The 23,340-nt window shown below is 34.0% G+C and overlaps 1 protein-coding gene and 1 non-coding gene across 2 annotated transcripts; one reads left to right on the plus strand and one right to left on the minus strand.

Moving 5' to 3' along the window:
• Window positions 1-2,395: 2,395 nt before the first annotated feature.
• On the minus strand, window positions 2,396-4,228 carry LOC146908431 (calcium-binding allergen Bet v 3-like). Its single transcript, XM_085723876.1, has 2 exons — window positions 3,684-4,228; window positions 2,396-2,999 (listed from the first exon to the last, which is right to left on the minus strand). The coding sequence occupies exons 1-2, from the start codon at window positions 3,878-3,880 to the stop codon at window positions 2,660-2,662; spliced, it is 537 nt and encodes a 178-aa protein (XP_085580002.1). The 5' UTR covers window positions 3,881-4,228; the 3' UTR covers window positions 2,396-2,659.
• A 7,183-nt stretch (window positions 4,229-11,411) lies between these two features.
• LOC146908432 (small nucleolar RNA SNORD25) lies at window positions 11,412-11,498 on the plus strand. Its single transcript, XR_015021029.1, has one exon. It is a non-coding gene; the product is annotated as a small nucleolar RNA SNORD25 (small nucleolar RNA).
• Window positions 11,499-23,340: the final 11,842 nt, after the last annotated feature.

Raw genomic sequence — 23,340 nt, forward strand, 5'->3', positions numbered from 1 at the left:
TTCTATAAAAAAAAAACTAGAAACCTTAATTTATTAGTGATTAAATAAATAAGAAGAGTAATTAGATTTCTAACTATATAATTAATTAAATATTTAACTATTTTAAAATAAAGGGAACCTGATTGGCTGTAATACTATACATGATCTCTAGTATGCTAGACACATTGCATGTAATCTTTTTTCTCCATCAGAAGAGTGCATAAACCATAATGAGTATTATATGTTGAAGGAGAACCACAAATCAATAGGTTTTCGATCATATATAGGATCAAATGACACCAAGGTGTCAAATTAAATTTGACACCAAATCCTAACCATTAATCCAACGTCTCTTATCAATTCATTAAATGCTCGCATGCTTGATGAATTGATCCAAATTTTAATTTTAGAAATAATTTATTCTTTCTTTTCTTGGTTGATTAGTTCCCATTTTTGTTATATTTTGCATCAATAGATAGATGATTGCCATTTGATTTCTCCCTACTATTTTTTAGAGATTCTAATTACTAATTTTTGTTGGCTTATCTTTGTATCATGTTTATATTGGCTACACTTTCATTTGTTGTATGGTATTATTCTTGAGTTCATGGTGCTAATTTTTTTTTTGTTGACAAAATGCTGCTAATATTATTGTGTCGTGTGTTTTAGCATTTGTGCTTTGCTTTCGTTTAGTAGCATATGTTCTTTTTAATTTTGAAACCACTCGTTCATTCATTATCTCAGGCACTCTTTATAAATCAATTTTCTTTGGGTTCTTATAAGAAAAACAAAAAATAAAAAAGGTTAATATGAATAAAGAAATAAAGATGATAAGCCCTTCAAAAAAGATGGCAGTGAATAGTGTAACGAAACCATAATAATACTATCATATAATTTTAGTAAATACTTAACCAAGAGAAGAAAGAATATTTTATTTCTAAAATTAAAATTTGCATCATTTGATCAAGTATGTGAACATTTAATGAATTGATGAGAGACATTGGATCAGTGTTGGATTAATGGTTAGGATTTGGTGTCAAATTTAATTTGACACCTTGGTGTCATTTGATCCTATCTCATATATATATATATATATATATATATATATATATATATATATATATATATATGTTTCAAGATTATTTTCGAGAGACTTTTAACTGTAAATCTATGTATTCCAAATATTTTTGATAAATCAACATGTTGAAGATCATAGTTTATTAGCATGCTCATATGTTTGTTTGACTTCCACGCTAAACCATGATTATAGATATAATATTTAGTCTGTAAAAAAAATAGATATAATATTAATTCCAACATGCCCTGCAGTGCATGCTCTTCTTGTTGCCAAGTGTTGTTGCTCCACACTACATCAAAGGTTGAGCACAAAAATGAATCTTTAAAGGTTGAAGATGTGTGAGCAACTCAAAGTTAACAATAGAGAAATAAATGGATGAATACTATGCAATTTTGAAACTGAGTATGAAATTACAATCAGAACTAGAATTTAAAACAAGATGAAATCAATCCATTGAGCAATAGAAATACTATCTTCTTCAAAAAAAGGAATAAAAATATGGAATAGTATAAAGATTTTTTTTTTGAAGAAATGGAATAGTATAAAGATATTGCACCAAAAAGAAAGAGTATAAAAAGATAGAGAAGGTCGTGCAGAAGACTAAAGTTATTACTTATTACTATTTTATTGAAGAAGCTAAATAGCTCACTTAAATTGACACCGGTAAGAATAACCTGATACCTTGAAGAGGAGCACACTCCAAGATTCAAGTGAACAACATCATACCAACCCAAGGTTTATTACTATTACTACTCTACAAAAGAGAGAATCAAAAGGAAAAAGAGATTCTCATCAATTTTCTACACACCAATCATTGTCCTATTGAATCACATGTCACCAATCAATTTTCTACACGTCACTTAAATTCCACATGACACATGATTTTGTAATCATAACAAAATCATCTGACCAAAAATGTCTTATTATGACTGAGCATTTTATCACTATGACATTAGTTTTTCTTTTCAGATTCTCAGCCAATTTATGCAGGCTCATTCTGTGCAACATCATCAAGATGTTAGAATCTTCACATACCTAAAAAATTTCCCTGCTCAAGATTTATTCTTACCAGTCAAACTCTATTGCAAGTTAAAGTCTTCAGTGATTTTAATTAGGCATTTTGTTTGGTCACTTGATGCTCCATTGAGGGCTTTAACGGCTTATGCATCTCTCTTGGCAACTCATTAATATCTACCATGTTTCCAAAGGATCCTTATTCTCCCAGAAGACCTCTAACTTAAGATAGGAAAAATTCAAAAGTCTCAAATACTTGCATATCATTTATAGCGCACGACAAATAAATTAAACACCACTACTGGCTGAGTTTAACAAAAGAGATTAAACTCCCTCAACATGGAGAACAAATGTTCAAATTCAACTGAAAAGATACATACATTTAGTATCCAACACACGTCGAATTAGACGTCACAAAATAACCCGTACAAGTTTAGAAAGACCATGGAGAAGTATCCATCTATCAATATTCATCATATATATATATATATATACCTCAAAAGCTTAAGCTATAGAAATAAGCATGGCTACAATACAAGGAGTATATTCCAAAATTACAACAAGAGAGATTGACTACAACATATGTGGTCAAGAGCTAGAGACAGTAGTGGTGCGCATCATATCCTTGAATTCATGAAAATCAACACGACCATCATGGTTGGTATCAACAGACAAAATCATTCGTTGAACATTATCAATCAAGTTCCCTTCCACAAGTCCAAGCTTCCCTAACACAACTTGCAATTCCTTAGCTGATATGTAACCATCACCATCTTCATCAAACACCTTGAATGCTTCCCATAGATCTTCATTTTGTGTTTCCTCATCATTTTCTGAAGCCACTGCAAAATATGTATCCCCAAGTGACTCGTGCAATCCCACGAAATCTTCATACGTTAGTCCTACGTTGCCCGGCTTTATGTATGACCTGCCACAATTTTTATTAGTATATTTCCAATTTCAAACTCTAATTATTATTGTAAAAACTAGCAATAACGAAGTGTTTAAATAGTAGTGGAAGACAAATTAAAGAGAGTAAAGGAAGATATGTACAATGATAATTGTGGTCTTATCTTATGTACAATGATAATTGCAACAGTAATATAAAGAATTTTGAGGTCTCTCTAACGACATCATGGTCGCAATCAACCACTTTTTTACACGATATAAGGCCCATAACATAATTACGACTGTCATGTATAATCATGGTGGTTGTAAATTGTTGTTAATGTGTGAATCTTGATATTAAAGCAAAATCGGCTGAAATTGCGTTTGTATAGACCTTAGAAATCTTTATATTGCAACCACGCGCAATTGAGATTAGGAACCAAAAATTAGAATGATTTTGAATTGTGGTTGCGGTCGCAACCACTACGATTGTGCTTATTGTAGCTGTTGTGATATGTATTGCCATTGATGCAGCGTGAATTAATTATTGTCAGCATCAAATATTATTTATCATATACCTCACATATCTAGTCTTTTCTCTCTATAATCTCGTATTTTTAATTCATACTTTCAATGGTCCGTAATTTCAAACCATTAGAAGTATGAATTAAAAATATGAATATATATAATTGAGTAAATGAAAGGTGTGGATGAACTAACTCACTTGATCATGGAATCAACCTCTTTGAACTCAGCTTCTAATCCCAACAGGTTGAGAGCCTGGCTTATTTCCTCCACAGTTATCATTGAATCTCCATTTTTGTCAAACATGTCAAATATTCGTCGCAGACGGAGCGAGTTGAGACTCTGACTTCGAAGCCGAAACGACTTTGATGGCGATGATAGGTTCATTTCCCCCATTATAGTACCCTCGAGCTTGAATGAAAGGATGGAAAAACTGTGGGAATTGGAAGAAACTGTGTATTGCGTGTGTCTATTGCAAAAAAAGTGGAAAAATCTTAATACTAATAAACCTTGTTGCTATGTTAGACCAATGAGTGGTTCTTAATTTTGTTCTATCTGTGTGTTGTGTTTATGTTATGTTATGCTATATTATAAGGGACAGTGCGTGTTTGGTGGCACGCCATAGGTGACTATTTCCATTGTTCACGCTGCTTTCTTTTGAGTGAAAATAATGGTGAACATTAGTAGTGGTTATGGGCCTTTGGTTAGTCTCCCTTGACTTGAAATTGTCTATTTTGGTTTTTTCTAGATGAAAATTAAACCTTGAGGTAACCTTAAGAGCATGGCTCTTTGACTTTTGGAACATGCATCGTGGACTAATTCAAGTCATTCATTAAATTGCATATAGTTTATTACTAGTAGATTATTATCAAGGGTAGATTTTTAGTTGTGCATAAGGTTCATTAGAATCAGGATATGTCTAATAAATAACACTTGTATAAGATGACACGTTATTTTTTTTAATTTAATCTATCGTGTGTTCGAATATAGCTTTGGCCATGTAACATCATTAAAATTTTAAGGGAGGGTTTTGCAGCACATTTAGGTATCACTCGACTCTAGAGATTAGTAATCGTTGTTGCTTATGAAGGATACTTAGTTTATATATAAAAAAAAATATATATCAGAATATGTCTAAAGGTTCATTGAACATTGATAAACTTATCTACTAAGAAGATTTTTACACCGATAACGGAAGTTGAGCCTACTCTCTTGTATTATATAAGTATGAGTCAAATTTTTACCAATTGAACTAATATAATTGGCTGCTTCTTAGTTGCATAATTGGCTGCTTCTTAGTTGCTTAAGTTGAAATGTATGTATTCACACCAAAAAAAGACTTGAAATGTATATAGATGCAAAAGTGAATGATAGGGACCAGGAATTCAAGGTCCTCTCTACTCTCATTTTCAATGAATAATTTTTAATTTTCTTTCTACAAAATGGAGCACATGTTAAGTTGTTGACTAATAATTGAATAGGAAACTGCCCAACCCATAAGTATGGGACCAGCCTCCCATTGCAAGTGGAAGAATTGAACCATCTAAAATTTAGTTGTAAAATTATAGGCAACTATTAGTGAAATTTTAAAATAATTTATAAGATTTAAAATATTTGATTTAAAAAAACTAGTATTTGATTACATTAACCTTTTGATTTAGTCAATTTGGTCTTTGATCATATTGTATTACATAAACTAATATGGTCAAAGAATTTTGTAAACAAAAAAAATACGGTCTAAGAATTTTAATTTCATAGATCAAATTAAAATTCATTTAATATATATATATATATATATATATATATATATATATATATATATATATATATATTTTGTTTCTTTTAAGAAGTTAAACTAGTCCACTAAAACTGACCTCAGAAGAATCGAACATGTAACCTCGAACATGTAACCTTGAGAAAAGCAAACTTCAAGATCTCAAACCAACATCATCATATCAATCCAAGTGGATTTTTTTTGTTGAGAGAATTCAGTTAATATCATAGACAAAATTGTCTATTTAATTAGCAATGACCGTCACGCACGCACACCTACTTATACCTATATATAAAGGGGATATCTTATTTTGAGTGACTTTTTTCATTTCCAACTTTATCGTTTATTTAAATTATTATATTTATAATTTTATCCCCTTTTTACTTTATTATTCAAATTATTAATTAAAAAAATGTTTAATATCCTTAAAATAAGAACAACACCACTACAATAATAATTCTCTAAAACAACAACTACAATAGAAATTTAAGTTATTAATTAAAAGAATAGCTAAATCTTATTAAAATATGAACAATATTTAAAATTATTAAATAGTTTATTTTAATATTATTTATTTGATACTATCAAACGATTTTCGGATAATTTGGCATGCCGTAATGAGGGTTATTCTGAAAACAAAAAATGATAGGATATTGAAAGATTCCATTAAAGAGGTTGATGAGGTGGTGGATGAAATTAAGGTATTGTTTTGGCATTGGGTTTGAGTATATCAAAAGAATACAACTTGTTTGTTTTATATATGGCGTTGGAACCCGAATGATTGTCTAAAGAGGTAGTGGCGGGAGAGTGCTGGCCGGGTGTGTGATTGGGGTGATATTTTTGGCTCTTCTTGGCGTAGCTGTTGTCTATTGGGTGTGAGAGGCCTCGATGTCTTGTACATTTGGGCTTGTATGATATTTGTACAACAATTTGATGACAACTTTATTTCTCTCTCTTTTTATTGAAAAAAAATAATATATATATATATATATATATATCATATCTTTTTTTTGCTCGGTCTTTTTCGGTTTTGTTCCTAATTGTGAGTTTTTTTTTTCTAGTGTTGGTAGCGGCTTATATACAACTTCATTATTTATTGTTTCCACTAAACACGTTAGAAAAATGGATAGACAGACACATTAATATACATTTTTTTGTTATTAATAAATAAAGAAGAGGTAAAGTGGGCAAAAGTTATGGTGCATAAGCCATTTCCTTATGCACCATGCATAAGGACTTTACAACCATCAGATTTATTGGACACTTGTAATAATCCTAGACTCTCACACTCTCACAAAAAGAAAAAACAAGGGAAACAAACATAATTCTCATATGTTCCTCTCTCCTCTCTTCAACGTTCTCTCTACTCTCATTCCTTCTTCTTCTTCAAAATAAAACGCAGAATCCGATGAAGATTCTGGCCGACCAACCCCTCCGGCGCGGTGGCCGGATTTTTTTTAACTCTTTTTTGAAAAATGAAAACAGCTTTTGAATTCCTTTTTCGTCCTGATTACGAATCCGAACTTAGATTTTGAAGAAGATGAAGAAAGGTTCGTAGATCTGAGATTTTGTTTCGAATTTTTTTTATGGTTTGTTGTGAACTGTGAATCTCACTTTCCTCAGTTCCGAATCTCACTTTCCTCAGTGTAATGACTTCTATTTTCGCTGCTGAATGGCTCGATTTCGTCAGTGTAATTATTTTGGTTTCGAATCTATGAGCTTAGATCTTGGCTATTTGAAAACTTTTTTTGAGAAACTAAGGCCGGATCTAGGACAAGGAAGAAAAAGGATATGTGACGATGTAAAAATTTCTGAAAATACAGGAGTTTTTGAACTCCGGCGCGGTGGTGCTACCACCGGCCACCACGCCGGGGAAGTAAGCTTGCCGGAATCTTCATCTCCCTCACTGGTTTTCTGGAAACCATCCACAACAAAATGGTTTTGGAGTTCAACTCACAGAAACCATTTCCACAGCAAAATGGTTTCAAAGTACAACTCACAGAAACCATACCCATAGCAAAACCATTAGACAATTATTTTGGTTTCTCATAGAAGACTATCAAAACCATTAAACCATAATTATGGTTTCAGTAATAATTTCAGTGTATAACATCTTAATCATTATTTAAAACCATTTAACAATAATAATTTCATTAAAAACCATTACACAATTATCTTGGTTTCACATACATGACTATCAAAACCATTAAATCATACTTATGGTTTCAGTAATCCATAAGACCAACCATTAAAATGACTAAGAGATGCAATTTGACGTGAATATTACTAGTTTGGTGAAAGTTAAAAAAATTCCCAATATGGTGTAAATGAACAGTGCTCGGTGTAAGTCTCATAACTGTACGACACAACCTATGTTAGTATCTTTTCCAAATATATTTTATTGAATGGATAAAGGCTTATGACTTAGGTTTGGATCACTATTTTTTGCTCACATAATTTCCTACTAATGTTGTGGCTCTAAGCAATAATTAAGGTAGATTTTCCCCCAATGGAAGTCATGGCTCAAAGCAATGAAGAATAAGGTTTCTATGTTTGTAATATTTTTTTTAGCTGAAGCTTTCAATCATTAGAAGAGTTGAGGTGTCATCTACCTATGCCATAATTTCCTACTAAGGCGCGTGATGCTTTGTTTTGATTTGTTTGCTTTCTTCACCTGTTTTTCTTTAGGGTGCAGGAAGTAATTCTGTTGGGCTAGGTGCATAATGGGCTGGACTAATGCAGGCTTATGCATGGTGCATAAGTTATGGCTTATGCATGATAACCACACCCGGTAAAGTGGAGCAACCTCACTCTATGCGTGAAACAAAATTCAATTATATATTTTCTTCATTACGTTAAAATATACTTTCTTCCTTTAACATTCTAGATTACTTATTGAGTCATGCTAACCCTCGATACATTGGTTAAGAATGTTAAAAAATGAAGTTGCTATTAAAAAATGAAACTTTTTTGCTTTTTAATAGATTGATTACACAATTTTCAATGCAATAACTATTATATACTTTCCTTTTTTAATATCCTTAATTAGTATCGAAAACGTCAGTTAACATTTCCCTTATTTATTTTAATATAATGAAATTGCAAATGTGCATTTTTTTCTTTATTGTCGGTTTTCAGCATCATTTAAATCTTTTAATATATTTCTCAATAAAAATAATAATTACATTTTCTCTTCCTGTCCGGCATACTTTTAAATTAGATCTTCTGCTTTTTACCGCACATGACTTTTATTTTCTACTGAATCGATTAAAGTCTTTGAATAAATGTTTTTTAAACGGCCAAAATACTTTGAATAAGTAGAAGTTTCATGTTGAACTTTTCTCTCTGGATATAGGGTCCGTTTGTTTCAGATTTTTTTTTCAAAAATAAATCTATTTTTTTCCTTAAAAGAATCACTTTTTTCATTTTTAAGTGTTTGTTTAGGATTTTTAGAAAAATCATTTTATCAAAAAAATCTATTTTGACCCTAAAATGAAAAGCTATTAGGATTAGCTTTTCTCAAAATCTATTTTTTTTCAACAACAAGGAGATAACACATATACATGTTAGAACTCATTTTTTTTAAAAAATAGATTTTTATGGATAGTAGACAAACACAAATAACTTCAGATTTTTTTTTTAAATCTCTAAAAAAAATCTCTAGATTCTTTTGACACAAAATCTATTTTTTTTTAAAGCTGAAACAAACGCACCCATAATATTGTTGAGAATCTGTAAGGGTTTGGCCCTTAAGAGTAACAATTTCTCAACTAATTGAATAAGAATTGGATAATTGGTATCATTTATTGATTGCAAAGAAACATTACAAGATAGTTTGAGTAATATATTGAAGTTGCATAGAAGTACCAAAGAAAGGGATAAGAATAGGGGTGGCAAAAAAATCAGTGTCCGCGGGTATTCGCGGATAAAATCCGTCATGGGCAGATGCACAAGAGCATCCGGTGCTCGTGGATGAGTCTAATGATGTTGCTTCAAATGTTCTGATTCTTCCAAACGCAGAAACTAATTCAAATCCTAATGAAATTGAAAGTCCAGTCCCATGTGAAATTGAGGTTGAAGGTGGTAAAAGAAAGCTTACTTCTGAAGTATGGAAACATTTCAAAAGGAAAAGAATAGAGGATAAGTGGAAGGCTATTTGTAACTATTGTGGCAAGAAACTCTTGGGTGACCCAGCTCAAGGAACGTCACACTTGAAGGCACATTGGAAGTCTTGCACAAATCGAACAAGTCGAGATATAAGGCAAAAGCTTTGATCAAAACTGAAAAAGTTGATGGTCAAACTATAACAGTTGGTTCTTATGCATTTAATCAAGACATAGCAAGACGTAAAGTTGCTAAGATAATAATTCTTCATGAGTACGCTTTATTGATGGTTGAACGCATTGGTTTTAGAGAATTTTGTGCTTCTATGCAACCTTTATTTAACTTAGTTTCTCGTAACACTATCAAGGCTGACATCATGAAAATTTACGAGGATGAGAAAGAGAACACAAAGAAGCTGATGTCAAAAAATCAAAGCCGGATTGCATTTACCAGTGATATGTGGACTTCAAGTAACCAAAATAAAGGATATATGACAGTTACAGCTCACTTTCTTGATGATTCATGGACCCTTCAAAGTCGACTTGTAAGGTAATAACACCAAACTACTTAATTTATGGTATTTTATATAATGTTAGTGATATAGTTTTTTGTTGTTATGGTATTTTGTATAATGTTAGTGATATAGTTTCAGCTCACTTTATATTTTATATTTTATGTATAAGGTTTTTTAAATTTAAATTTATGGTAGGTTCATTTATGTGCCGGCTCCCCACACTAGCAAAACTTTAGCTGACACCTTATATGAATGTTTGTTGGATTGGAATCTAGATAGAAATGTGTCCACAATAACTCTTGATAATTGCTCTACGAATTATGCTATGATTGGACGCCTTTTGAATAAGATTACACCTAGGTCACTTATATTGGGTGGTAAATTGTTCCACATGCGCTGCTCAGCTCAGCTCACATAATGAATTTAATTGTGAAAGAGGGCTTGTCCACAATCGCGGCTGCCATTGAAAATATTAGATTAAGTGTTGGCTATTGGAAAGCAACACTGAAAAGAGAGGAGAAGTTCATAGAGACGTGCTCAAGTGAACATATCTTATGATAAAAAACTTGTTCAAGATTGCAAGACTAGGTGGAACTCTACCTTCTTAATGCTTAATGTTGCCATACAATACAAAGATGTTTTTGATCGCTTGGCAAAACGATATAGTGGATACGAAACCGTGCCGAGTGAAAATGAATGGATGGAAGCAAAGGAAATTTGTGAGCATTTGGAAGTTTGTTATGAATTCACACAATTGTTTTCTGGTACCATGTACCCAACTGCAAATGTTTATTTTCCCAAAGCATGGGAAATGAAATTGGCTTTGATTGGATGGTCAGATTCTTCTGCTAGCCATCTCATTAAAAAGATGGCTACAAGTATGCTTTCTAAGTTTAACAAGTACTGGAATGTGGTAAATGAAGTGATGGCAGTAGGCATTGTGTTGGATCCAAGGTACAAAATTGAATTGATGGATTACTTTTATCCTCAAATTTATGGAGATGGATCTGACTGTGAAATTGAGAAGATTAAATCTTTTTTTCAAGATATGGTAACTGAGTATGATTCAAAAATGAAGGAGAAGCAGAAGGAGAAGGAGATTGCTTCTTCATCTTTAAGTCAAAATCAAAATTTATCAGAAGTGATTGTTGTTGGGAAAAAAGAAGCTTGGAAGGCTAATTTTGCCAAACATGTTAGTGCAAAACCAAGTGTTGCATCTAGTAGGTCAGAATTTGACCTCTACATAGAGGAGGAAAGGTTACCGGATGATGAAAATTTTGACATCTTAGGTTGGTGGAAGGCAAATGGATTAAAATATCCAGTCATGCAAAAGATTGCAAGAGATTTCTTAGCAATTCCTATTTCAACTGTTGCTTCAGAGTCTTCATTTAGCACTAGTGGTTGGATTCTTACTCCTCATCGTAGTAAACTGCGTTAAGATACTTTAGAGGCATTGATGTGTGTCCAAGATTGGCTACAGAGTGGTGTGAAAGGTAATCAATTCTATAACAAGTTTATTTTTTTTATCAATGTTAATTGACACAAATTATTTCTTTAACAGACCTGTAATGAATTGTGGGTATGATCACATTTTTATTGAACATCTAAGGGACTGAGTTAACTAGTTATTATTTCGCTTTTCTTAATTTCATGCTTATATAGTTTATTTGTTAATTGACACAAATTATTATTTGACTTTTTCTTTTTCTTTTATAGGTTCTACAAAATCAAAGTTTGAGAACATTGAAATTAACTCAATCCTGAAAGATATGGATGGTGACATTGACATAACCGGTGAATGACATTGTTAGTGAATGTTATAAGATTTTATTTCAAATTTCATTGTTATGTCGATTTATTTGGATTTTTATTTGGAGGTTTTTATACATATATTTCAGGAAGTGGGAAGTAAAGTTATTTAAGATTGGAAAGCATATGGAATTAGGCATGGCATTGGGGCGGGGTGGGGACGGGTTTTACATTCCCCGTCCCCATACCCGATTCTCATATACTTACCCGTTACCCTACCCATACCCAACGGGGATAAGAAATTGAACCCCATCCCCGTCCCCGACGGGTTCGGGTATCCCCGCCCCATCCCCGTTCCTGCATTGAATAATATTTTTTAATAAAACATAGAAGTTTTTTGCAAACCCTAGATAAATGTTGTAATGCATTATCAAGAAATATGCTTACTTTAACATTTGTTAGACCGATTGATTTAGTTGCTCCTTTAAATATCAATGGTAGTTTTTATAATACGGCAATTATCAAACAAAATAACATGACATATCAACATAAAGTAATTTTCTGCAATCGGGACGGGTTTGGGTATGGGTTCGGGTGGGTACCTATATACCCGTTACCCGCGCCCATACCCGTGTTTTGAAATCGGGGAAAACCCAAATCCATACCCAAACCCAGTCAAAACGGGGAAAACCCGTCAAATTGGGTTTGGTTCGGGCGAATAAGCACGAGTATGGGTTTTGTTGCCATGCCTATATGGAATTGTGGATGTTTATTTGGATTTTAGGCTTTTCTAGCTTTTATTTGGAGATTTTTATGCTTTTTGGATGTTTATTTGGATTTTGCATGTTTTTATCTTTTATTTTACTTCAAGAATTTGCATGGATTATGTAAGAATCATATCTATTATGGTATGATGAATTTGCTTGGGATCATGTAAGAATCCTTTTTTTGTTGGTTTATAATATGGATTATGAAATTTGAATAGAATATTTTATGTATGGATCTTTAAAAGTTGAATTTTTCTGCACAAAAAAAAAAAATCCATGGGTACCCGCAGATATTCGTGGGTATCTAAATACCCGTGGATTACCCGTATAGAGATACCCACACGGGTATGGGGACGGGTACGGGTACCATATTTATCCAATGTGGCGGAGACGGATATCATACTACCCGTACCTGCGGATACCCACTAACATCCCTAGATAAGAAACTGAGAAGAATATTCAGAGGATAAATAGAGACTTCAATCCATTATTTTCATGCCTTCACATAATTCATCATTTCTCCTTGGGTTGTGTTAACCGGTGCCCCCGGGGCATGATTAAGGAAACCAAAAAAAGAAAGTTTTAGTTTAAAAATAACACTTTTTAAACCTTTAAAAGTTGTCTTCACAAGTTTCAATGCAGTATTACTATACATATGCTTCCTTAACCAGTATCCCGGGGTACTGGTTAACATTTCCCTTTCTCCTTTTATATCCATTTCTGTTAGCAATTTATCCTTAATTATTGAATAAAGTGACACGTGTCTCTTTCTATTAACTAGATTGTTGACTCAACTTTGATGATTTGGCTTATTCTCCAATGATATCATAACAAAATCTTTGATTATTTTTTTTGTTATTAAATAATCTTTGATCCATTGAGTAGGATATGAAGTTGCAAATTTTCTCGTTAACTAATCATTCGACCTATCGGCTAACTATAAGTCTATAACTGATTTCTACAATTGACTTCAGTTAATTATTTTTGTGTGTAATATATCATCAAGATGCATTTTGCTCTAGAGTGCTAACTAAGTTTGATAGACAAATGACAACTAAGGGTAGGAATATGTCAAATTGATAGACAAATAGCCTAATGACATTGCCTACATTAAGCTCAGGTCATGTTAGAGTGTTTTTAAAATAAACAATAATAAGGTTCTTTTAAAAGTATTTTTAGCTATTTACTTAAATAAAAATGAATAATATATTTTATAACTAGTTTTTTGAGAGGAACATTTTTATAACTATTATTTAATTAATTTTTTTTGGCAAATTAAAGCCTATATACCGCAAGTCATATATGAAAGAAATACAATCCCTAGTTATTTGTAGACAAACCACAATGTAACTAACATTGCATTTAGAATCAAAGCAGGCCAGTTTCTGTAAGCTCAAATATATTCTAAAGTTTAACAAACTTGTTTTGAAAATTCTATGCCTAGCCTTAGGGAGAAAGAGCTAGATTGATTTGCAAGTATACCACATAAAAATTCATTATTAGGGAGAAAGAGCTAGATTGATTTGCATGTATACCACATAAAAATTCATTATAATTAGAGAGAAAATAACTTAGAATTTTTTTAACTTGTTGAATTTAGTTGCATAGAAATATGTTTGTCGTAATACTATTGAGAGATGAAAACAAAGTTACATGGACACAGATTCCTGGTTTTGGGTCAATCTGAATGTGATTTTCCCATGTTAGAAATAACCAAGTCCCCTTAGCTAATGATCTTTTAAAATATACTGATATCAATTTAATATTATTTTAATATTTAAATTATTTCTAATTGGTTGAAAATGTTGGGTAAGTCCCTCTCAAATTGGAACCACACACAAAAGCAAAAGAAAAAGAAAAAGAAAAAAAGTAATAAAAGAAAGAACAAAAAGAAGAGATGTGTGATGGGTGTGTTTCAATAGAATTGCTTTTCTAACATTCATTATTTCTTAGAAACGCATGGAAACGACAAAAATCACCTCAGCGATAGTTAACTACCGTTAGCTTATAACTAGAAAATTGACCGTAGTTAACTACCGCTGGGTTTTTAGTCATTTCCATGTGTTTTTAGAAAACAATGGATGTTAGAAAAGCAACACTACTCGTGTTTTAATTGGGCCAAGCCCATGACTCCGCATGACATATGTGTGTGTGGACTGTGGACATATAAAAGTGATTTTATTCCTAGTGTTCAATGAAAATTGCTCTTTAGGCACTTATTTTGCTCACACACACCGTAAATTATAAAAAATATCTACAACTAGTAATAGACTCGTGCTTTAAATTGATCTATTCTTAAGTGAAAGCACAAGAGCGTAGGAGTTGGCAGATAATCTCTAGCAAACGTGCATCGTGAGTGTGTTTTCTACTTGTGGATAAGATTGAAAGAGATAATAGTATGAACAATGATCTGAGTGTTGGTGTAAGCCCTAGAGGCCAATAATTTATGTTAAACTTATCTTATGTATCATGACTTTTATTATTGAATAATATATGACACTCTTTATTATATTTATGTAATGTTAATAAAGTCCTTAGAATAGATAGTTCGTGTAATAATATAATTAAGTGTGACTTAATCATGAGATTACATTATCATAAAGAACGTTATTCTTAAATGCATCCGTAGTCAAAGCTTTAATATGAATAAAGGATAATAATAAAGCATCGAGACTATTATGTATGTAGACTAGGGGTGTTCAGAACCGAACCGATCAAAAAAAAAACCGTCAACCGATCCAAAAAAACCGAAAACCGCAAAAAACCGATTTTTTCGGATGTGTTTGGGCCATATAGATTAAAAACCGACTGGTTCGGTTCGGTTTTCGGTTTATAACTTAAGAACCGGACCGAACCGAACCACACTTATTTTAATTTTACTAGACTCTTCTACTACTCTAGACCGGTCCATTACCATTTGTTAACTTAAACTCTTCAATAACTCACCAATCACCAATGAATTTTGCTGTTTAATTCATTCACACATGTTTAAGAATTAGATAGTCCATTTCTTAATCCGCCAACACTCCAAACGCTAATCAAAAGTTTCTTTATTAGTTGGCATTGGTTTTTATTGCTACAGGTTACAAAAGTTTTTTTATAATTGCATGATATTTGCTTAATAAATTGCTATAGGCTATATAATTATATGAAAGAAAAAGTTGTTGCATATGTATAAGGAATGTTTGCAGCAACTTATATGTACACAGTGTGTAATCTATGAAAAAAGAAATTATAATAAATCTTACTTATACTTTATATGTGTACAACAAAGGAAAAAGCTTCTATCAAAATTATTTTTAATAAGAGCATTACTATCACTTGTTTACAATTTGGATAACCGAAAACCGATCCAAATTAAACCGCGTTAAATTGGATCGGATCGGTTTGGATTTATTTTTTAGCACAAACCGAACCGAGCCGAACCGCACATATTTTATTTTTTGGATCGGTTCATTTTTTGCCTCATAACCGAGCCGAACCGCACCGCGAACACCCCTAATGTAGACTGATGACCGCATCTCATGGGTCATAGATATGAGATATTAAGTCTATACATATGTATAAGTATTAGGAGTAATGTTTATACTGGATTAACCCACCGTGAGAATACTACATAGTATGTTATGATATTGTCATAAGATATTCTCACAATGATAATAATGTATATCGCTCTTAGACCTGAAACCACTATGATTCCTAGATGTGGACTCAAGTGCTTTGTTGCCATTCTAACGTTGTCTGTAACAGGATAACCATAACGTTGGTTGATGGGTACTTGATGAATCATGCTGAGGGACATGAGTGTCCTAGATGGGATTTGTCCCTCCTCATAAACAGGAGATATATCTTTAGGCCTCTTGATGAAATATGACTGTAAAACTGCATGGCCATGCCGAACTAAGTCAGTATAAGATATTGGACTTATTTGTTATTCAATATATTTTGGAATCAAGAAATATAAATATTGATCTATACAAGGGTGACAAAATATCTATGCCTTGGGATCAATGAAGATATCGAGACAAAGGAGTAATTATACACATGAGTATTATCATGGAAAGGTTTCCTCAGATCACTTGACATTCTTGTCACTTGGGTAGCAATGATGTGTTGCTAGATACCGCTCATTGTTTATAATATTAAATATTAGATTTAATATTATTGCCTGAAGGTGAGAAAAAACACAAGAAGGGGGGTTGAATTGTGTTTTTGGAAAATTCTTCGTTTCTCCTAAAAACTGAACACACTGATCAGAAGCTAAGTGAGACAGCTTCTGAAGTGATAATCAGAATCTAAATGCAGCGGAATAAATCAGAGAGAGAGAAGAAGAACGACACAAAGCAATTATACTGGTTCCTTCCACAATCCGGAAGTAGTCCAGTCCCCCTTGCACTTCCAAGGAGATTTCACTATGAGTAATATCTGATTACAAATGCTCAAGCACACAAGCAAGAGACTTCCAATGCTCAAGCACACAAGCAAGAGACTTCCTTTGCTCAAGAACACAATCAAGAGACTTCCTGCTCAAGCACAACTGCAAGAGACTTCCTAACTAAACAAAATTACACAGAAAATTGTTTAAGGTTGAACACTTGATATACAATCAGAGGTGCTCACAATACAAATCAGATACAGACTCAATGGACTTAAGAATTTCTAAGATATGACTTTGAGACACAGAAATTCTAAGTGAATGCAGAACAATTTCAGCAGAGGTTTGGTACTTGTGAAAATCTTTTTGAGTCTTTCGTTCAGCGTTCTTGCATTACCAATTCTCTAGGTCTTCACTCCTTTATATAGAGGTGTGAAAGAGACGTTGTGAAATTGCCAGCACACCAAAGAGTCGTTGTTGAAGCTTGATCTTTCACCAATGATCTTTTGCCTGATTTGGTTGTTGTCTTATGAAGAACCAATTTGAAATCCATTCCTTATCCAAAGGAACATCTATGCAGGCGAGACCGTATTCTGGAGCTGTTTTCTTGTCTTGAAGTGCAGACACAAAACAGAGTAGTGGAGAACGTGGTTGTACAATTCGTACAAAGTACAATGTCAACGCTTTCGTCCAAATTGCAAACACATGCCTTCAAACACCTTTGAAATGACCGTTGCAAACTCCACTAATCCTTTGTTTGTGTTTTCGAATCCAATAGACAGCTTTTGCATTGATGATTCTTCAATTCTTGATTCTTTGCAAATCCAGTTGATATTCAGCTTCTGGTGAAATGGCTTCTGACGAGGCAGCTTCTGATGATGCAGCTTCTGATGAGATGACTTCTGCAGCTTCTGATGATGCAGCTTCTGATGATGTGACTTCTGGACCTCTTGTCTTCAGGAGCACTATTCTTCAGGAGCAGCTTACTTCAGGAGCGCTATTTCTTCAGGAGCAGCTTGACTTCAGGAGCGCTTTTTCTTTAGGAGCAAGTTGCCTTCAGGAGCGTCCAAGCTTCAAATTTTTGTTGTTTCCATAGCTCTTTATTTGCTCATTCAGAACCAATGATGATGTAACTTTATAATTATGGTCCTGTACACTTGAACAAATATTAGCTAATCCAATTTACAATTTTTAATACCTTGTTATCATCAAAACTCTTTAAGGTTTATTGTTAAACACATTTTGTTCCAACAATCTCCCCCTTTTTGATGATGACAAACAAAAGTATTTAAAATTGATCAATTGTTGTTAATCTAATTAACAAGTTGACTTTGGGGTTCTGAGGTTTGTAAGCTCAGAATCTGAGGTTTGTAAGCTCAAACTCCCCCTGAGTCTGATAGTCTTTAAGGTGAGGTTTGTAAGCTCCCCCTAAGTTCTATCCAGGTTAATTAAATTCATTTTGCGCGCAATAATTATTATCAGAGCTTAAAAGCAAAACTGAATCAATGAAAGAATTTACTTATAGATAAGAAGAATGGTTCAATTAACTTTACTTGAATTTTGATACTCCTTCGTTCATTCATAGCTTATACCAATAAGGTAAAAACATAGAAGTTTTTCAAAAATTTCAAATGCCATTAATGGGGCTCAGAGCCTTTAAATACTTGTCACATATACTCCCCCTTTTGTCATTATCAAAAAAAATTAAAAAAAATCTAAGCACAAAATACAAAAAGATATGAGAAAAACTCAAACGTGAGAGAGTATACTAAGCAATGAACTAAATAAATCAGAGCAAAAATCATGTATATTCAATTGTCAGAAGCAGCTAAACAGTCAGAATCAGTAAGCATTCAGAAGCAAAGAGAATTAAAACAGAATGGTTTCAGAAGCAAGGACTAGGAATTCAAAACAAACAACAAACAAAAAGAAAAACACAAGGGTGTGCAACTAAGTGTTGGTTTGATGTTGTTTCTTCATCTCCTCCATTTCTTCAATCTTCTTCTGCAACAGTTCTTCAAGCTGTTGTTGCCTCTGGAGAAGAGCCTGTTCCCTTTCCTTAGCTTCTTGCTGCTGCTGTGCCATCTGTTTCTTCAGAAGCTTACACAACCTTGCTTCTCTGGTCAAGTAATCCGTTTCTAAAAAGAAAGGCTGGTTTGCCAGGAGCAGTGTAGAACTTCTTATTCTGAGACTCTGATTCAGATGCTCCATTAACTTCCTGACAGAAGCTTCCTTGCTTCTGATGCACTTAGCCCTTAAGCTTTCAATTAGCTCAGTTGCCCGGTTCTGAAGTGATGCCCAGGAGTCTTCATATGCACTTGTGAGATCAATTGTCCTTCGTTGATCCACAAGATTAAGCAATTGACTAAGGATTGTCTGAAGCTCAGAATTGATATATCCAGATTCCAGGATGTTTGTGGGTGGATGTTCAAGGATTTCAAGATCAGAATCACTGATTTCTAAGTCTTGAATAGGGTTAGGAACTGGAATGGTAAGGTGTGTTTGTGTGTTAGAAGATGAGGGCTGGTCAGAATCAATGTGTGTGGTGGAGGTTGAGGCTTGAACATTGACTAGAGAGATGTCAACATCCATGGGAGTTGGTTCAGGAGAGTGTTCAGGTAAAGGTTGAAATTCAGTTTCAGATGGTGGTTGTTGTGGTGAAGTTGATGTTTGAGTGTTGAGTTGGGGGTCAATGGTAGCTGTTGGTGATTGTGGGGGTGTTGTGGGTTTATGTGGTTCAGGTGTTTGTTGATGAGGGTTTTCTGAAACAACATTTTCAGAAGCAGCTGCTTCTGGAGTTGTTTCAGAGGCTTTTTCTGAGGTGGACTCAACATTTTCAGGAGGAATCATGTTGAGAGGTTGAATGCAAAGGGGTTGAGGGTTAAGGCGAAAGATAGAATCAATGACTCTTTCTCTTTGCACAGCCAGTTCAGCTAACTTCTCATTAACTATGTGGCCAACTGGTTCATAAGAAGTTGACGAAGAGGGCTTATCGTTGGTTTTGGTTGATGTTGATTGGCTTTTTACTGGTTTTTGAAAAAGTTGAGCTAAGGGTACATCATCATCAGAATCATCAGAATCTGATAATGATGCGGATGCGGAATCTGAAGATATATTAATTACCTTTTCTGGTTCAGGATCAGAATCCTCTTTAGCAGATTCACTGGACACCTGCAACAGTTGCTTGGCTTCTGAAACTACAGACTCTCGTAGCTCAGCAGCAATTTCCAGAACTTTTTCAGCGGCTGCTTTCTTCTCTTGTAACTCTTTTAACTTCAAATCAGAAGCAGCTTGAGCTCTTAAGGTGATATGAGGAAAATCCTTGGTTCTCCTCAAGGCTGGCTTTCTCTTCCTCTTTGGTATAGCAGGTTGATCAAGAGAAATGTCAACACCCATGATCATCCTGGAGTCCATGTCTTCAATGGCTTCTTCAATAGAAGGTACTGATGAACTTCCAATTTTGAGCTTGTCAGCAGCAACTTTTTTAGTAGGTTGTTCAACCTCTAGATATTGCTCTGCAGTCATCTTCCTTTTTGACTTTCTGCCTCTGGCTCGTGGCAGAGCACCACCATACATTTCCTCTGGAATATCTTCCAATCTGATTCTCTCATTGGTTGCCTCAAAATGTTCCTTGATATAGTACAATTGCACTTTAATGGGATCCTTCTTGCAGATGGGTGGAAAGTCCTTCATAAGATCAGACATAACAAGTGATTCACTTAAATCAGTTTGAAGTTTGGTGACTTCACTGATTAGCTTCATATTCAATAGAGTATGAGCATTAATGAATTTTCCAGTTTTTGTGTCAAGTAGCTGATCTGTGAAGCCTTGAGATTGACTGAGACTGTTCAAGATACTTCCTTGATAGAATATCTCTGAGAGGAGTCTTCCATAAGGAACCCAGGGTTTATCCAGTAGCTGACTCTGCTTCAAACATTCTACCAAGTACTTGAACACGTATTTGGGCACATTCACCTTTTCCTTCTTGATGAAGTGCTGGAGAAGGACCTTCTGAGCTAGATTTGGTTTCACACAGTCACCACTTGGAAACAGGGTCTCATTCTGAATCTTCAGAAGCATCTTGGTTTCCATGCTCAATTCAGCATATTTCTTCTCCTTCTCAGAATTGTAAATCACCAAGTTGGCTTGCTTTTTCCAAATGCGTTTTTCAGCAGCGTCTGAAAGATCAATTCCAGAGTAGTATCCAGAGGCTGCAGCCTTGAGAACATACTCTATGTGCCATTGTGCAATTCTTATTGGAATACCACAGATGCTCGACCTGATTTCATCTTCAACAAATGGCGCAAGACCCATTTCTTCTCTTGTTTTCCCTTCTAATTCAGGATACATTAGCACCATTTGACTTTCCTCAGATAAAGATGCCGCTTTGTTGTAAAATTTTGCTCTTACCCAGAAGTGTCTAACCAGAGCTTCATATGTTGGTCCATTCAACATTCTGAAATAATCCATGAGTCCTTGCTCTTCATAGTAGCTTCTGATAGAACACCCATGAAAATTCAGAGAATCAAAGTCCACTGGATTCTCTATCTGAACTTGCAAATCCCATTCTTCCAATTTCATGCTTCTTCCTCTGTAGTCATATTCAGGGACCATTCTTGAAGTAGATACTGAATCTTTTCGTTGCGAGCTTGATGATGCCATTTGATGATTGACGAAGATTTGAAGAAGATGAAGATTTTTAGGGTTCTAAGGTTGAGAGAATGCGCTTACTTCGCAAACGGTTTGAGAGCAAATGTGTTTGTTGTGAGTGAGTAGTGTGTGAATTGACAAAGTGTTAAAAGTAAAACGATTGCAATTCAAAAGAGACAAACAAACATAACATTAATGACAAAATTGGGGGCGCGTGAAAAGTACTTTCAAAGCTTTTAAATCATCATTGCCCTTTTAGTTATACACCAACACATACAGGCCACGTAAGAAGTTCACAGAGTAACTACCAAGTTAGTGGGCCAGAAGTTACTTTAAAAAGTAACTCCTAACGTTTCCACTAATCCAACTATTCAGAAGCAACAAATCCAGCTTCTGGACTTCAGATGCTGATGTCATCATCAGAAGCGAGTTTTCCTCAGAACCTCAATAAAGAGCTTCTGATGGACTACTGCTTCTGAACTAACTTCAGAACCTAAAATCCTATTCAGGAGCAAGCAAACATTTAATCAGACACGAAGTGCATGTTCAAATTTTTCTTAATAAAATCAAATCTTTCAAAAGTTAAAGGCTTAGTAAATATATCAGCCCATTGATTTTCAGTATCAATGAATTGTATATCTAAAATTCCTTTTTGAACATAATCTCTGATAAAATGGTGTTTGATTTCAATGTGCTTAGCTCTTGAATGCAAAATTGGATTTTTAGACAAACAAATAGCAGCAGTATTATCACAATAAATGGGAATACTGTTAGCAGTTATCTGATAATCTTCCAACTGATGTTTCATCCAAAGTAGTTGTGTACAACAACTTGCAGCTGAAATGTATTCTGCTTCTGCTGTAGACATAGCAATAGTTGTTTGTCTTTTGCTAGCCCAGGATATAAGATTATCACCCAGAAATTGACAATTGCCACTGGTTGATTTTCTTTCAATCCTATCACCAGCATAATCAGCATCACAGAATCCAATTAGCTTATAATCTAAGGATTTCCTATAAAGGAGTCCAAGATTAGTTGTTCCCTTCAAATACCTGAAGATTCTCTTGACAGCAGTCATATGAGATTCTCTAGGATCTGATTGGAATCTTGCACACAAGCATACACTGAATAAAATATCTGGCCTAGATGCAGTGAGGTATAACAAAGAACCAATCATACCTCTATACAGCTTCTGATCTACTTTAGCTCCTTCATCTTCTTTGCTCAGGTTGCACGTAGGATGCATTGGAGTGTTCATCACTTTACAATCTTCAAGTTTGAACTTCTTCAGAAGCTCCTTTGTGTACTTTGATTGATGAACATAGACTCCATCTTTGCATTGATTGATTTGAATGCCAAGGAAGAACTTCAGCTCTCCCATCATGCTCATTTCAAATTCATCCTGCATTAACTCAGAAAATTCCTTGCAAAGAGATGCATTAGTAGAACCAAATATTATATCATCAACATATATTTGCACAACAAGAATATCTTTCCCAAGGGTCCTTCTGAAGAGTGTAGTGTCAACCTGTCCTCTCTTAAAATCATTTTTGATTAAGAAATTACTTAGTCTATCATACCAAGCTCTGGGAGCTTGTTTCAAGCCATATAGTGATTTCTTCAATTTAAAAACATGGTCAGGATATTTAATATCCTCAAATCCAGGAGGTTGCTTAACATACACTTCTTCTTCTATGACACCATTGAGAAATGCACTCTTGACATCCATCTGATATAATATTATGCCATGATTAACTGCATAGGAAAGAAGTAACCTGATTGCTTCCAATCTTGCAACTGGAGCAAACGTTTCAGTGTAATCAATGCCTTCTTGTTGACTATACCCTTGTGCAACAAGTCTGGCTTTGTTTCTTGTTACTTCACCTTGCTCATTCAGCTTGTTTCTGAATACCCATTTTGTTC

The sequence above is a fragment of the Medicago sativa genome, chromosome 7 (genome assembly GCF_051527215.1).
Source record: "Medicago sativa cultivar Bolivia chromosome 7, Bolivia_mono, whole genome shotgun sequence".
In the NCBI taxonomy this organism is placed as follows: domain Eukaryota; kingdom Viridiplantae; phylum Streptophyta; class Magnoliopsida; order Fabales; family Fabaceae; genus Medicago; species Medicago sativa.